At 42.5% G+C, this 14959-nt stretch overlaps 2 protein-coding genes across 2 annotated transcripts; one reads left to right on the top strand and one right to left on the bottom strand.

Annotated features, from left to right (window-relative positions):
- The first annotated feature begins 4897 nt into the window (after positions 1 to 4897).
- Positions 4898 to 6575, top strand: LOC123151160 (60S ribosomal protein L31). Its single transcript, XM_044570915.1, has 2 exons — positions 4898 to 5103; positions 6148 to 6575. The coding sequence occupies exons 1-2, from the start codon at positions 5015 to 5017 to the stop codon at positions 6425 to 6427; spliced, it is 369 nt and encodes a 122-aa protein (XP_044426850.1). The 5' UTR covers positions 4898 to 5014; the 3' UTR covers positions 6428 to 6575.
- Positions 6576 to 9373: 2798 nt separating this feature from the next.
- On the bottom strand, positions 9374 to 14109 carry LOC123151159 (uncharacterized). Its single transcript, XM_044570914.1, has 8 exons — positions 13836 to 14109; positions 11810 to 12641; positions 11405 to 11711; positions 11028 to 11234; positions 10767 to 10940; positions 10399 to 10599; positions 10198 to 10311; positions 9374 to 10071 (listed from the first exon to the last, which is right to left on the bottom strand). Exons 2-8 carry the CDS (start codon positions 12607 to 12609, stop codon positions 9706 to 9708), a joined length of 2169 nt encoding a protein of 722 aa, XP_044426849.1. The 5' UTR covers positions 12610 to 12641; positions 13836 to 14109; the 3' UTR covers positions 9374 to 9705.
- Positions 14110 to 14959: the final 850 nt, after the last annotated feature.

The raw sequence follows: 14959 nt of genomic DNA, 5'->3' as shown, positions 1-14959 counted from the left end.
TTTTTTACATTTTCATTTTATTTTTATTTTAGTTTTAAATTTTATTTATTTTTTACTTTTATTTTGTAACCATCTTTCAAATTCTTGAACAGTTTTTGAAATCATCAACATTTTTTGAATTCATAAATATTTATGAAAGACTGTGACCATTTTATGGAGCCATGAACACTTTTTGAATTGATGAATATTTTTTTAAATCATAATCTTTTTTGAATTTGTGTACATTTTCACAAATCCATGAACTTTTTTTCCAATCATGAACATTATTTGAATTCACAAGTATATTTTAAAAATTCACAGACATTTTCTGAAATGATTTACTTAATTCACAAACATATTTTGAATCAAGGATATTTCAAAAAATTTGAATATTTTTTGAAATTCATGATCATTTTTTCAGATCATTAACATTTTTTATTTTTTTATTTGAGAACATTATTTGTAATTCGGAAATATTTTTGAGAATTCATGATTTAAAAAATCGAACTTTATTCTCAAATTCAGAACAATTTTTTAAATGCCACATATTTTTTCAGAAGCAAAAAACTGAAACTGAAAAGACATAAAACTAAGGGGAAAAAACAAGAGTATCCCCCTACCCACCCCCAATAGGCCAGCCCAAAGCACATGCATCGGGGGTTCGCAAATACTCACTATCCCCCCCCCCCCTAATATAGGAAAATGGACTGGGTGTTTTTGTGCCAGCCCATTTTCGTTTTTTTATTATCTTTTCTTTTTTGAACACAATACAGACGCAAGCGCTCATATACACACGCATACACTCATCCCTATGAACGCACACACGCATACTCTATCCTTATGAGTACCTCCGAAAGATTGAGACAGCACATCATCTTGAAATTTACGAAGTCACCGTAGTCACCTTTCCTTTTTTACTTCATTCATTTTTTCATTCTCATTTTCATTTTATTTTTATTTTTCATTTTTATGTTTTCTTTTTTCTGCTTTCCTCTTTCTTTTTTCTTCTTTCTTTTTTTCACTTTTTCTTCCGTTTTTTCTTTTCAAATTTAAGAACATTTTTCTGTTCATTGAATTCATAAAATGTTTATCAATGTACAAATATTTTCATTAATTCAAAACATGTTCAGCGAACTCATTTTTTATTCGTTGAGATTTAAAAAATGTTCATCAAATTCGAAATTTATTCATCATTTTAAAAAATCTTCATCAAATTCGAAAATTGTTCAGCCATTTTAGAAAAATGTTATTGAATAAAAATTTCATTCATAAATTTAAAATGTTCTTGAATAATTTTTTTCATGAAATATTTTTTCATCATTATTGAAAATTCTTATAAAATTTGTTTCACTCAAATTCAAAAAATGTTCATTCTTTTGAATCACAAACATTTTTAAACTCGACAACTGTTTTATGACAATTCACAATTCACAATGTTTTTAAATTTTAGAACCAATCTCGAATTATTTTTATATAGAATAAAAACAGAAAATAAAAAAGAAAAGGTAAAAACTGGAAAAAAAAAACAGGGGCGCCCCGACCCGCGAATGGGCCGGCCCAACTGGGCGTGCGGGGTTGTGCGTCATGGCGCTAGGGGGCGCCTCATGCGCCATATAAGAGGTCCCGACCTTACATGGACAAGGAGCTCTCGTGGGGGCGTCTATGTCTCTCTTGGGGTCGTTCCTCTCTCTCGAAAATGAAAAGAAAACGTGTTTTATGTTTTTTTTCCTTTTGCGAGACGCAGGATTGTGATTTCGCAAGAGGCACGGCCCTCTCAGAAACAAAAAAAGTAATGTGTTTTCTGTTTTTCTTTTCTACGAGAGCCACGATTTTACTCGCATGAGAAATACGGAAAAAATGTGTTTTCTCTGCTTTTTTTCTTTCGCGAGAGGTACGGATTTGGTCGCGCGAGGGCATAGTTGTGTTTTTGCGAGAGGCACGGCTATGCCTATCGGGAACGAAAAAAATGCATTTTTTTTCTTTCGCGAGAGACACGTTTGTGCTTTCGTGAGAGGCACGGTCGTGTCTCTTTCGGATAAGAAAAAAATCGTGCTCTCGGTTTGATATTTCGTCCATTTTTTCACGAAAAAAAGTTAGTCAAAATCTATCAACATGAGATCTAGTTTTAAAAACATCGACGCAAGGAATCTAGGGGTAAAAACGGTTCGATATTTGAACGCATGGTTTAATAGATGAAACGTTTTGAATAAAAAGATCTACGAAAAAAAGGGAAACTCACAGGTTGCGACAAGTGACACGTTGTACATCAGTTGTCGCAACTTGGGAAAGTGGGAGTGATTTTTGCAAGGAGTACTCCTCAATTAATAATTTCACATACGAGCGTTGACATGCACCTCTTCGTAGATGGGCCAGGCCCGGCATGCAATGGGAGACATGTGTTTAGGTGAGCTTCGTTCATGGGGCCCGCAAAGTCTGTATCTCGCTTATAGCGAGTCTTCCTTCGGTCTCGCTAAAGCCTCTACAGTTGCAGGCCCACCAGAATCTATCTAGTGATCTCCTAGCTGCAGCATTGCACTGCTAGCCACTCGGCCAACATCTGGTTTGTGTTTCATTAGTAGGTCACGGACTTGTTAAAGAAACAGAGTGGGGTTTTCACTGGGTTTTTGCAGGTTTTGTGTTCTTGTTTTTTCATTGGTTTTTATTCGTCTCTTTTCTCTATATTTACAGGTTTTATATTTTATTTGTTTTTTCCCTTTTCACTAGGTTTTTTCTTTTCTTTAATTTTCTTTAGTTTTGTTTGCTTTTTTAATTTTAGTTTTCATTTTTTCTATATACATTTCCATATATATTTATAATACACGTCTAATATTTGTCAAATACAAAATTAACATTTATTGAGTACATGGTCAAAATTTTATTAATAAAAATTTAACATTTTTCAATTACAAGAGTAATTTTTTTTGAATACATGATCAACATTTTCCCTATACAGATTTAACATTTTTCAAATTCCTGAGTAACAGGTTTCAAACACCGGATCTACATTTTTTGAGTACACAATCAACTTTTTTTCACATTATTTATATATTGTGTATACATTTTTCGTACACATAAGAAACATTCTTTGTACACTTTAATATTTTTTTAAATGCTTGGTTAGCATTGTTTAACTGTTTTATGTAGTGTGTTTTTTGTAATATATTTATTTTGAATTTTTTGAAGTATAGACAAAAGTAAAAAAGAAAAAACATGAACAAAAAAACGAGGTTGTGGCCTCGCCGCAATTGGGTCGGTCCATCTAGTGCCTGGGTTCAGGCGAGTCTTCCTACGGACTACTAGAAGCAAGGTATAGGCGCGCCCCATGGGAGCGCCCTTTTTGGAGGGTAACCCCTGTTTTTTGGCGAGCCTAGTATCCGACGGGCACGGGCTGCTTCCCATGTGGCGGCTGGCTAGCCAACCAAGTGGAGCGAGGCTGCGAGCCTAGCCATGGTACTCCAACCTGTTTTTTTATCTCACATTTTCTTTTTTCGGCAATTTATTTATTTTTGGTCTACAACAAATCAATGTTTTTTTCACCTGGTTTTTCCGGTGTTGTTTATCGCTCGTTTTTTGTTTGTTTTTTTCCTGTTTTTCTACCCCCCCCTTTTTGGTACATGACTCGAATGTACAATGTAGATATCACAGTGAAGCACTAGTTAAAAGGAAAGCACAAATGTGCTTCGTGGTGAAGCACTAGTTTTAACAACTGATTTTGCTAGTGCATGTATAAACAATTTTTTATCTATATCTTTTCTCTTTTCCCGCTATTTTAAGTTTTATAAAATTACTTTTAGAGAAATATATATTACTTGAAAATTCTTATATGTACTTCCTCTATAAAGAAATATAAGAGCGTTTAGATCACTATTTTAATGAACTAAACACTTATATTTCTTTACGGAGGGAGTGCTTACAAATTTTTTATGAAGCTTAAAAAAGTTTTTGGCAATATTAAATAAAATATTCATAAAATATTTTTAATAAATGTTCACACATTAATAAAAATGTTCATGAAATTATAACAAATTTTGTATTTGTAAAAAATGTGCATACACTTAGAAAATTGTTCTTGACATTTCTCAAAATATTGATGTATTGTAAAACAATTACATAATTTTCTGTTAAAGAATTCATTATATTTTAAAATTTTAGTTACAATTAGAAGAGTAATTTTAACATGCTCCCTCTTACCCCCTCTTTTCACATGGAAGATCAGAAGGTAAGAGTTAATCTGACCACTACTTAAATCAAATCAATGGTAAGAGAGACCATGCTAAAATTTTCCCAATTACAAAGTTTTCACATGATTTAAAAAGTATTCATGAAATGTAATTTTATTTGTTCCAGTTTTTCAAATTTGTTCATTACATATGAAAAAAGTATTTGTAGCATTAAAAAATGCCCCTAACGCTTGTAAAATGTTTACATATTTTTAAAAATGTTCATAGAATGTAACATGTAATTTGTAATATAATATCCATGATATATATGAAAATGTTTGTACACTTAAACTGGGTAGACTGGAAACGTCATGAATTTGAAAGGAAAAATGAAGATGGAAAATAAAAACCCGAAAACATAAAGCAGAAAAATTAGTAAAACAGATAAAACAAAATAAAAATAACAACAACAAGGAAACACAGAAAAGAAAAATGAATGATCAAATCCTACCTAAAGCCGGAGCTAATTCGGCCGGCACTGTAGGCAAGCTCTGCATCTTTTTGGCAAAGAATAAGATATGTAGCATTTGCGAGTGACCATAGCCTATGTGTCGCTTAAAAAGACCAGGAGCAGTGAGCGCATATAACGGACCTATGCCAAAGGTACTCTCTGCACGGCCCGCCCCCCCACACACCTTGCTGGGTCATGGGCTAAACCGAGGCCCATGAATTATCAGCGGCACGTGCGCCCCTCAGAACGCGAGCATATAAAAGCCATTCCCCGTCGCTGGTAGGGTTTTCCTCTCGCGCCGCCGGAACAGAATCGACCCGGAGTGAGGAAGCAGCAGCAGCAGGTCAGCGAGGAGAGGAGGGGGATGGCGGACAAGAAGGGCGGAGCGCCAAGGAAGGAGGAGGTCGTCACGAGGGAGTACACCGTCAACCTCCACAAGCGCCTCCATGGCTGGTATGCAACCTCCCCAGCGATGTCACTTCTTGCTCGCCGTTCCGTTCCCCGCCGCAAGATCTGACTTGGTTCACCACGCCGTCCTGCTGTGTTCATGCCACGAACATTGATTAATTAGTAGTGAGATTTCGGTTTGTGGTGTGAGATCGTGCTCGCTGTTCTCTCACGTCTTGGTTAGAATAGATTGAACAATTTCCTGATGCTGCTGTGTCTGTTATCAACTTATTATAGAATGTGCCTGTCATACTTCTCTAATCTCGTTTAGACGTGAGCTGAGAGGTATATACTCATAGAGCTGTACTATCACGCTCCATTTTTCAGTTTGGATTACTGCTAGCTGTACTGTGATCCAGTTGTTATTATGAGTTACTAGCTTTTATTCTCCGGTCTGGTTGATGCATCAGATGAGAGCTGGCATACTCAGAGAGCTGTACCATAACATTCCACTTGCAAACTACTCATGCAACTAGTTGTAATCCAATTCATGTTGTTTGTTAGCTCTACGACAATTGAGCTACGCCCATGGACAGTTAAATGATTTGCTTGCCCCACCTAAGAAGGTTGAACCACATCAGCTCAGCACAGTTGCTTGTTCGATAAGATTTTCCAATGGTTTGTGTACAATCAGTTTTTATTCTGCTCTTGAATTGTAGGAACGGTGCTTAAACGTAGTTCATTCAGGTCATGAATAAAGCTGCTTTCTTGTTGTCAGGGTTGGTTGAATTAGGGCTAGTTTGGATATCACTGATTTGAACCAATCACTTATCATGGAAACTACTTTGATCTTAATGTGCTGCCTGCCTCAGTTGGCATACCTGGCTACACTTTGGTCCGACTCAATCCCGAACTAAAATGCTCTATTTAATTATCTCTACTTGTTATTGAACTAACCTCCTTGAGTATTCTCGGGTAACATATCATGATACCATGTTTTAGTTGCCTTATGAAACTGTTCTATTCACATTTGGCCCAACCAGTTTATCAATATTGATGTGTGTTACAGTTGAATATGGTCCCTTCTGAGTCTTTTATAATGTTTGACAGTACCTTCAAGAAGAAGGCACCCAATGCCATCAAAGAGCTCAGGAAGTTTGCACAGAAGGCTATGGGCACGACAGACGTCAGGATCGACGTGAAGCTCAACAAGCTCATCTGGAGCAGTGGGATCAGAAGCGTGCCCCGTAGGGTTCGCGTGAGGATTGCCCGCAGGAGGAACGACGAGGAGGACGCCAAGGAGGAGCTCTATTCACTCGTCACCGTTGCCGAGGTGCCTGCTGAGGGTTTGAAGGGGCTGGGAACCAAGGTCGTCGATGACACTGAGTAGACTCTTTCTTTATCTACATCGCTAGAATGAGCTGTTATTTTGCATTGCACCAGCATGTTTTTTGTATCCTGTGGAAGTTTTGGAGTATGGAATATCGCAAGCTATCTATTTTCCTTCATCTAAATCTTGATGATTGGTTTTGCCTTCATACTGTGCTCGTTATGGCGTCAATGCAGGATAAATGCGATCCATAGCTGGTAGTGTGACTAAAATGTTTTCCACGTATGGTTAGAAATTGGAAGGTCCGAAGGCACATGCTTTTTTGTGTCGATAGATAGTGCATGATCGATTGGTGTCGTAAGTTTGATTTGTGTTGCACGGTTTTTTGGGAATTTGTACTGATGTGTTTCGTTTCACCGTATGTTAAACATAGAATTTGAAGTCTTCATATAAACTCAGTTCCACATATCAGACAATAACAACCTTTTGTCCCAAATAAGTTGTAGTAGGGTAGAAATAAAACATCAGAACCTGGAAGAGGAGAGATGGTAGTACAATTAAACAAAGTACTCCATCCGTTTCTTTTTTGTCTGCACATAAAATTGTCTAAAGTCAAACTTTGTAAAGTTTTACCAAGTTTATATGAAAAATTATCAAGATTCACAATACGAAATCAATGTCATTAGATGCATGATATTAATTTTTATCATATACAACTTTCATATTGTAGGTGTTGATATTTTTTTAATATACATTTGGTCAAGCTTTGTGTCGTTTGACTTCATACAAATCTTATAGTACATGAATTCAAAAGAAACGAAGGGAGTATGAGGCAATTAGGGCATCTTCAACGTTGACTCGTAAATTTGCTTTGGCATCCATCCGTGAACATGGGGGATCAATCCTCGGACATGGATGCCGGAGCCGGCCGTCCAAACATTTTTCCGACAAAGCAGACAAATTCATGAAAACACAACGGATTTCATACAAACTGGATGAAAGCATTTACATTTTGGACATCTTTTACCTAAAGGTTAAACTATGTGCACCTCCGGCCGCACAAAACTCCATAATACACTACACTAGTCTAAGGCTGGCCACAGAGGATTCCTTTGTCTTCCCCATGTCCGACAGCCCGCTCATCGGACCGTCGGGAGCCCATAGGTATATTCCTCCCCTGTATGTTTCATATATCTGGCTGCGCCGCCCATTGGAGTGGCAAAGAGGGTGCTTCAGCCAGAGGGGAAGGGGGCATCCGCTTTCGTGAAGTGCGGATCAGGGTTGGGTTTTGGGGCAGGGGACGATGGTGGTCCATGAGAAAGGGCAAGACACCAGCTATGTACGCTGGCAACATGCCGGCGGTGGTCCTTCCTGGACCGAAGCGGCGACCTTCCATATTCTACTTTTTCTCGATGTTGGCAGCGGTCGCAGACGTGTTGGCCGCCACCTTGCCGATCTCCAAGCCGGCTTCTTTCTTCGTCGGCAGGGCGCAGTTTCATGAACGTTGATTTCTGATGGCTCACCATCTGGTCTCGTCCATGACAACCGCGATGCGCGTTCCGTCGTGCTGGCCTGGAGCAACTCGCCACTCTTCCGCCAGCTGGCTTGGAGCGACCACTTGCTTCATCAGGCTCGGCGGACGAAGGTGGAGCAGCATGTTGCCTGGCTCGTATCCGGCTGGCTCGAGGAGCTTGCCCTGCGTTGTGTTTAATGTCGTTCGGCTCGCAAACGAACATGTGGCCGTAGTAGGTTTCTCGGCACGCGCGTGGGTTTAATGAAGACGTTTGAATGCGGCGATGTGTGTTCAGCTGGGTGTGCCACGGGTGGCGCTTTCTCGGCTGGCGCGCTGTTTCAATGCCAGCGCTAATGAGAGGTCGTGTTCGCTCTGAGCCGGTATCAATGCGGAGCGGGCGCGCTACAACGACATGAATGCGGGTAGTTGGCGCCGGGAGGGAACGCACACGGACGAGTAGGGCGGGTTTTGGGTGGGCAAGGATGGTCAGAATCGGACGTGGCTGCTGTCCGAACACCCGCAAAGCCCCTTGGTTTGTCTCCGGTTTACGGAAGAAAGTGTGTCCTCTACGGATCGATATAGGATCGTGTTGGATGACAAACCACGTCAGAATCATGTGGTTCAGACGGTTACAAATGATTTGAGGATCAACATTGGAGATGCGCGCGCGCCACCAACGCAGGAAGAGTAAAATTTAAACATTGTCCTAGGAAAGCTAACGGCGCGGCTCATGAAGTCATTGGGGATTGCTGTACCTCCAGAACTGATTGTAATTTGGTCGACGAACCTCCTGGATTTTTGTTACCCCGTCTTATGACTGTGTAACATTGTTTTGCAAATCAATAAAGTTGTCATGAAGGCTTTTCCTTAAAGAAAGTGCATGAGACGACCGATGATATTTTTCTTCAGAAAAGAGTCCTCCAAAAATCCTTTAAACATGCTTTATGTGTGGCACAGTACCGATAGATTCCAAAGCCCATATTTCTAGGTAGCGGGGGTCGGGGCACACCGGTACCTACCGCTGCCACTGCTCTCGCTAGACAGTCGGCGGAGTGGAACCCTGACGCGGCCATCTCTGGCCCGACGAACGAGCCGGCCGTCGGTGGCACCAGCAGCACCTCCATTTGCAAGCCCAGAGAGAGTATCAAAACCATCAGCCAGATCTCCACCTGCACACTCGTGCCAAACACAGTCTCCCTCACGTCAGGTCGCTGCTGCACCACAGACGGCGGAACCATTACTGCACGAGCAGTGCCGCCAATGCGGTTCACATATGTACTATGCGGCATCCGGAGGTGCGGGTGGCGAGTCCCCTTCGTCGGCGGCCGTCCGAATCGTCTGACGACGGCGACCGGCTGGCTGCCGTTGGGCCGTCGCATTCGCATCTTCACATCCATCGATATGCTTAGGCTAGTGGAGACAGCTCACACGAAAGCGCCCGTCAGATTCGTCGGTAGGAAGAAACAGTATAGAACTGCTGACGAATCGGCAAAGGACATAGACCAAATCTTTTTAGCCTCCAGGCGGCCATAGTGCCGTCCATTTATGTCCTATACACCACTACAGAAAAAAACAACAACATGTATATAGAGATGTACAAAGATATACTCCCTCCGTTCCAAAATAGATGACCCAACTTTATACTAACTTTGTACTAAAGTTAGTACAAAGTTGAGTCATCTATTTTGGAACGGAGGGAGTATCATACAAGGGGCCCTAGTTCTGCTGCAAAAGCAACTTCTTTCGGGGTTTTCACCTCTCCAGGGTTTCCCAACCCCTTTTTCTTTTTATGTAATATAAGGAGTAACTATAGAGGTGGTGATCTTCACAAGTTCACCGGATCACTGCCGCGCCGCTCCGACCACACCTCTCTCAGGAGCTCGAACCTCGCGTTCTCCATGGAAGCTCCTCTCTGCTGAGCAGTGAAAGGCGCGGCGCCGTTTGACGGCGAAGGTGGAGCGCTCTTGTCGAACAGGGACGCGAGGGGGGAGTCCAGGTCATCTAGATCGTCGTCGCTGGTGTACCCTCTCCTCTGGACCATCGAGGCTCTCCTGTCCAGCTTGGCGCTGCCTCCGGCGACCGACACTTTCTCCTCCACATCCAGTTGGGAAGGAGTGCGGTACGCGATAGGAGCAGCGATGCACGGGAATGCGCTGATCGCGTGTTTCGCGGTGTGACGCTCCAGCAAGCTCTGCATCATAACATGAAGTGTAGTGTTAACTACCATGTCTGTTGCGCAAATGTTTGATATGTCAGCATGATAATGCTTGTAATAACTATGTAATCACAAAACATTGTGGGGAGAGAGAAATAACACCTCGGAATTCAGCTCCTCTAAGACTATGCTAGGGACAGGATCGGGGCAGAACTCGTCAGGGGTGAAGTTGCACAGGATTCTTGTTACAAGTGGAAGCCCGACCGAAGGGCAGATCTGATAGACAGTGCAAAAGCTTAATGACAGTTCAATCCAACAGAAAACAGTACGTTAACTTGTCTGGAGCTATGCGCGGACACTGACCTCTTTCCTGATGGATTTTTCAATAAGCATGTCCTTCGGGGTCATCAGGAGATCACTCAGTTCATTAAGCAGCTTAAAAGACTTTGCTTCAGCTGCACCAATTCTTTCATCATTCCCATTTCCTATGTCGAAACCTTCATCCTCAGGGTCATCAGCGTCAATGCCCAAGTTATCCGTCAACCATCTCGACCAATTTCCAATCTGCATAGACATTCATTTATTATAAATCGACTAGCACATTCATAATATGTGAGAATGCACAATAATTTTGATCTCAACCACAATCATCATCCCAACAAACAATTTGATAAAGAAAATATAGGAAAATTATTTCGGGGTGCGCTCAAAAGTTGGAATCAGGTACATACAGAATTTTTCAGCTGCGCTCCTGACCCAAAGCTTAGCTCACCAGCTGGGATCGGGAGGACTTTTGGGTCAACGATTGGGTCAGATATTGGATCAGTTGGTATCTCACTAGCTGATTCACGAAGAATGGCATTAAACATTGCAACATCTAAACGGGCTACACATTGCTCCATCACCTGATAATAGAACACGTCAAATACACAAATACATTAGAAACTTTAAATATGTTTTCTTTTAGAAAAACTAGAGATGTCGATGAATACCAGTTTGGCCAATACTGGCAAACAGCCACACTCATGCCCACCAGCACGAAGAGGGCAGAGTCTGCTGTATGCATCGTGAAATGCAGCCTTCCACAAGTTAACAGAAAAGGTGCCTTGCTGCTGATCACCCAAAGAAGGGCCTAACACTTTCCGAGCCTTTGGGGTTGACGAACCTTCTGTTGGGGTTTGCATGTGAGGAGTTAATGCCTGGAAAAGAAACATTCTTCAGAGAGTTCGCAATGTGGAGAAATAAGACAAATTTAGAGAACAGTAGGTCCTTGAGAGAATCACTGCAGAGTATTTGTTTGTGAAGCACTGGACTAGGAATGCAAGAACAGTTTGGAGCAAGGGATTATATGGCCTAAGGAAAATATTACCTGCCACCAAACTGTCTCGACAATCCGAGAAAATATCCAAGATTCGATCCTCTCTAATGCGGCTAAAAGTGTGCTAGTTTCCTGCCAATTATCTGCTGTCTGTATTATAGCAAGTTCAGTTTGCTTGCCGTTGGAGTTGTTTTTCCATGGCACTGGCATGGATCTGGGCGTGGATTTTCCATCAAACCAGTGTGCACTGCCATTTAAGTTTTTTGTCGTCATGGTTGGAGTTGATTGACGTGAGATGCCAAAAGATTTTGAAATTATCTCTCTGAGAACAACTGTATTGGACAGCCAGTATGTTAACCTACATCAACAGTAGATTGTTAATGGGGGAAGCTTTATTCTTGTGCCACATCTCATACGCTGAATTCGAAATTGAGATTAAGTGTAGTGATATCTTACCTTGAAGCATCATTACTACAGGATTTCACAACGAGAACAAGACCAGAAACAGTATTTTTTGCTGCTGAAGCTCTCCTATCCGGGGACCAAAACTTGGATGCATGAGTGTACAGCCTAGAAAGACGCCGAGCTGGGGTATGCAACTTATGTGCTGAACTTCCATGCTCAGGCAATACAGAGTAAAGAGAAACTTCGAGTGCAGCAACTTCACGAAGTTCCTGCTCCATCTTCTCAAGTTTTGACTGTAGTTCCTCATTTCTCCGATGTAAAACTGCTTTGTCATCATCAACAATCTTTTCTTCAATATCAGCAATTTCATCATCAGTACCAGTACTCTGATCGCAATGTGGAGCTTCGTCTAACACATCGATCTCTTTGGCCTCTTCATTGCCTCTATCATCAATGGTTCCCGCTTCACTAGCTATATCATCTGCCTCCTCGGACAGTTCTGATGGAGGGCGAGAAGGGATTTTTACAATATCTGGTCTTCTAACTTCAATTGCTCTAGCACCATTAACTGCTGCTTTCCTAGGTTTTGGTGATCTGTTCTGAGTGTTGTTTGGTGCTTTCTGTTGCACCTTGTTTTGAACTTGACGACTTGTGCTGCTTTTGGCCATGCGAGGGCTATTTTCTTTGGTGTCTTTTTTCAAGAGCTTCTTTGGAACTACCGAACCTCTTTTCGCTCTATTGTCTTCATTACCATGAGCCTCACCTTGCGAGGAAACAGAAACTCTAGATGGTTCATAATCTGATCTAACTCCCTTCTCATCTCTCACTTCGCCATTCTCTTTGGCACCCATTTCAGGATACCTCTAATTTGTTAATCTGATTCCTGGAGAAATGATAAGACACAAATAATTACATAACCACGTTTGCAAAACAAGCCTGTCCAAACAAGACTGAAAAATGAGGAAAATCTAAGAAAAATACACAATTCAAATTCAGGCATAAAGGAATTAAAAACAAACAGCCCAAGATGTGGTTTATACTGGTTTGCGGTAGTAAGAATACACACCTCCAAGATGTGCTGTCTAATTCAAAAAGGTGAGAGGCAACTTTCTGAACCAAAATAAGCATTCTCATTTCCATATAGGATGTGATGTCGAAATCAAGGAAGGTGCCAAAGGACTCCACTGATAAGAGACCTTAGGCGTCCCGTCCATCTTATATTTTTCTTTGAAACTTCATCAAAAGATTTGCTACTTAGTTACACTGTGTAGGACAGCGGGTGTACTACCAGAGTAAACTAAAATTCATCCTTCTTTCTTTTAAATAGAGCCAAATTCTCGAAAAAGATCTAAAAAGATAGCTGCTTAACTACTTCACATGAAATGGCATAGCAGATCAGCAAGTCTTGATCGTTGCCTAAAAAATAACCAAGAACAACTAGATAGGCGTAGGACTTCCAGTAATTGCTGCACACGGCCAATTGGTTCATCGAACATCTTAAATGAAGAAATTAGTACTAGTTCGCTGGACAATATTCCTCCATAAATGCAGATGGTAAATGATCGCCAACCAAACCAAACCGCCGACTCGAAATTCCTAATACTATTCAATTCTGCAACCAACCTGCTCGTATCACAGCGAGAGCTCGCCGTGGACGACAAGGAAAAGGCACGCAAGAGTGCACCGGCAAATCAAGTCACGGGAACAACAGGGCTGCAAAACTCGTGAATGCGGATCGCAAACTACCACCAGTCCACTCCACGACCCCGAAATGCCCAATTCCCATCAGCAGGACAAGAAGACAGTGCTGAAGAAAGCGAACTCAATGCCGCTCAATCAGAGATCCCGGTCGCAAACAGAGCGATGGGACTCCAAGCGGAACCACTCCCAGAAATCAATGATCCAGGCAGAGAAATTAACTGAAAAAGGAAGCAAATCCGGCGAGGAAGGGTGTTCAAATCAAGAACCACGCGACTCGCGAATCCCTCCCTCCGGAGATCCGGTGGGGGCATCGCGGAGCAAGGTTCCAGGCTCGGGCGAGCGCAACGGTCGAACGGAATAGAAAATCAGCGCTCACCGACTCCGGCGCGACGGCAGGCGGCGACCGCCCCGGCGTGGCGTTTCGCCGGGAGCCGCGCGGCTCAATGCGGGGAGCTGGCGCAGGAGAGGAGTTCGCGGCAGCTTCGGCCTTGCTCGAGGCGGGGGTCCCCGCGTCTGGCGCCGCGCGCGACCGTCGGCGCGAGAGGCGACGCACGTCGGGCTCGTGGGTGAACTGGCGCTGCCGGTGCGGGCGTGGGAGTGGTGGGCGAAGTGGTCGTCGTGTAGAGGGAGGGGGGTCGTGTGTGGGGGAGGAGGCGGAGTCGCTGCTTATATCGGCCGTCCAGTGTGTTTTCCTTTTCCGCTTAAGAAGCATCCGACACGGCCCGGATCCGGTCACCATTCGTGAGGGTACCAACCGGCAAATGGTTTCTCTCTTTCTTTTCTCCAAGAAAAAAAATTGGTTTTTCTCTTCTATTTTTTTATTTTTTGTACAGCAGCGTTTTTTTAATAAAAAACATTTGATTATTCATCAAACATTATGATAGTACAAATAACACCGGAAGTAACAAAATTTACATCCATTTTTATAGACCACCTAGCGACAACTAAAAGCACCGGAACAAGCCAAAGACACGCCACCGTCATCATCCTTTTCTCACCGGAGCCGGACAAACCTTGTTGTACTAGACAACTGAGGATTCATTGTGCTAAGGCCCCAAAGGGCAAGCACACCAGAACAACAACCACCATGGATGAAGATAAAACGTATATCGGAAGGAGGCAACATCTAGACACACGAACACAGATGAACGAAGACCGGATCCAAGAAGATCCACCAAAGGCAAAAACCGACTGTATCCCGCAAGATCAACTAAAGACAAACACCGCCGAATCTCATGCGATCCGCCGAAACCACACCTCCACACGTCCTCGGACGATATTGGACACACTGTCAGGATGGGGGCTAAGTAGGAAGAACCTCATTCCATCTTCCGGGAGTCGTCGGCACCTCGGCTTCCTGAACAGGACACAACCCATAAACAAACTCTGAAAAAAACACCTAAAAACGAAGCATTGCCCTTTCCACTGGCAGAGGTCGGGATCCACCAATGCATCCATGACCCTAAGGCCACAGAAAGACAATATAGATCGGCGGCAATG

The sequence above is a fragment of the Triticum aestivum genome, chromosome 7A (assembly GCF_018294505.1).
Source record: "Triticum aestivum cultivar Chinese Spring chromosome 7A, IWGSC CS RefSeq v2.1, whole genome shotgun sequence".
Lineage (NCBI taxonomy): Eukaryota > Viridiplantae > Streptophyta > Magnoliopsida > Poales > Poaceae > Triticum > Triticum aestivum.
The sequence above is the reverse complement of the archived record's forward strand: the minus strand, read 5'-3'. Positions and strand labels throughout refer to the sequence as shown.

Bases quoted from the DNA above. Each gene is read 5' to 3' on its own strand.
- LOC123151160 (XM_044570915.1), top strand. From the start codon at position 5,015: ATGGCGGACAAGAAGGGCGGAGCGCCAAGGAAGGAGGAGGTCGTCACG. The intron at 5,104-6,147 runs GTATGCAACCTC...AATGTTTGACAG, and splicing joins CACAAGCGCCTCCATGGCTG to TACCTTCAAGAAGAAGGCAC.
- LOC123151159 (XM_044570914.1), bottom strand. From the start codon at position 12,609: ATGGGTGCCAAAGAGAATGGCGAAGTGAGAGATGAGAAGGGAGTTAGA. The intron at 10,600-10,766 runs GTATGTACCTGA...ATGTCTATGCAG, and splicing joins GAGCGCAGCTGAAAAATTCT to ATTGGAAATTGGTCGAGATG. The intron at 10,072-10,197 runs GTGTTATTTCTC...GTTATGATGCAG, and splicing joins TAGAGGAGCTGAATTCCGAG to AGCTTGCTGGAGCGTCACAC.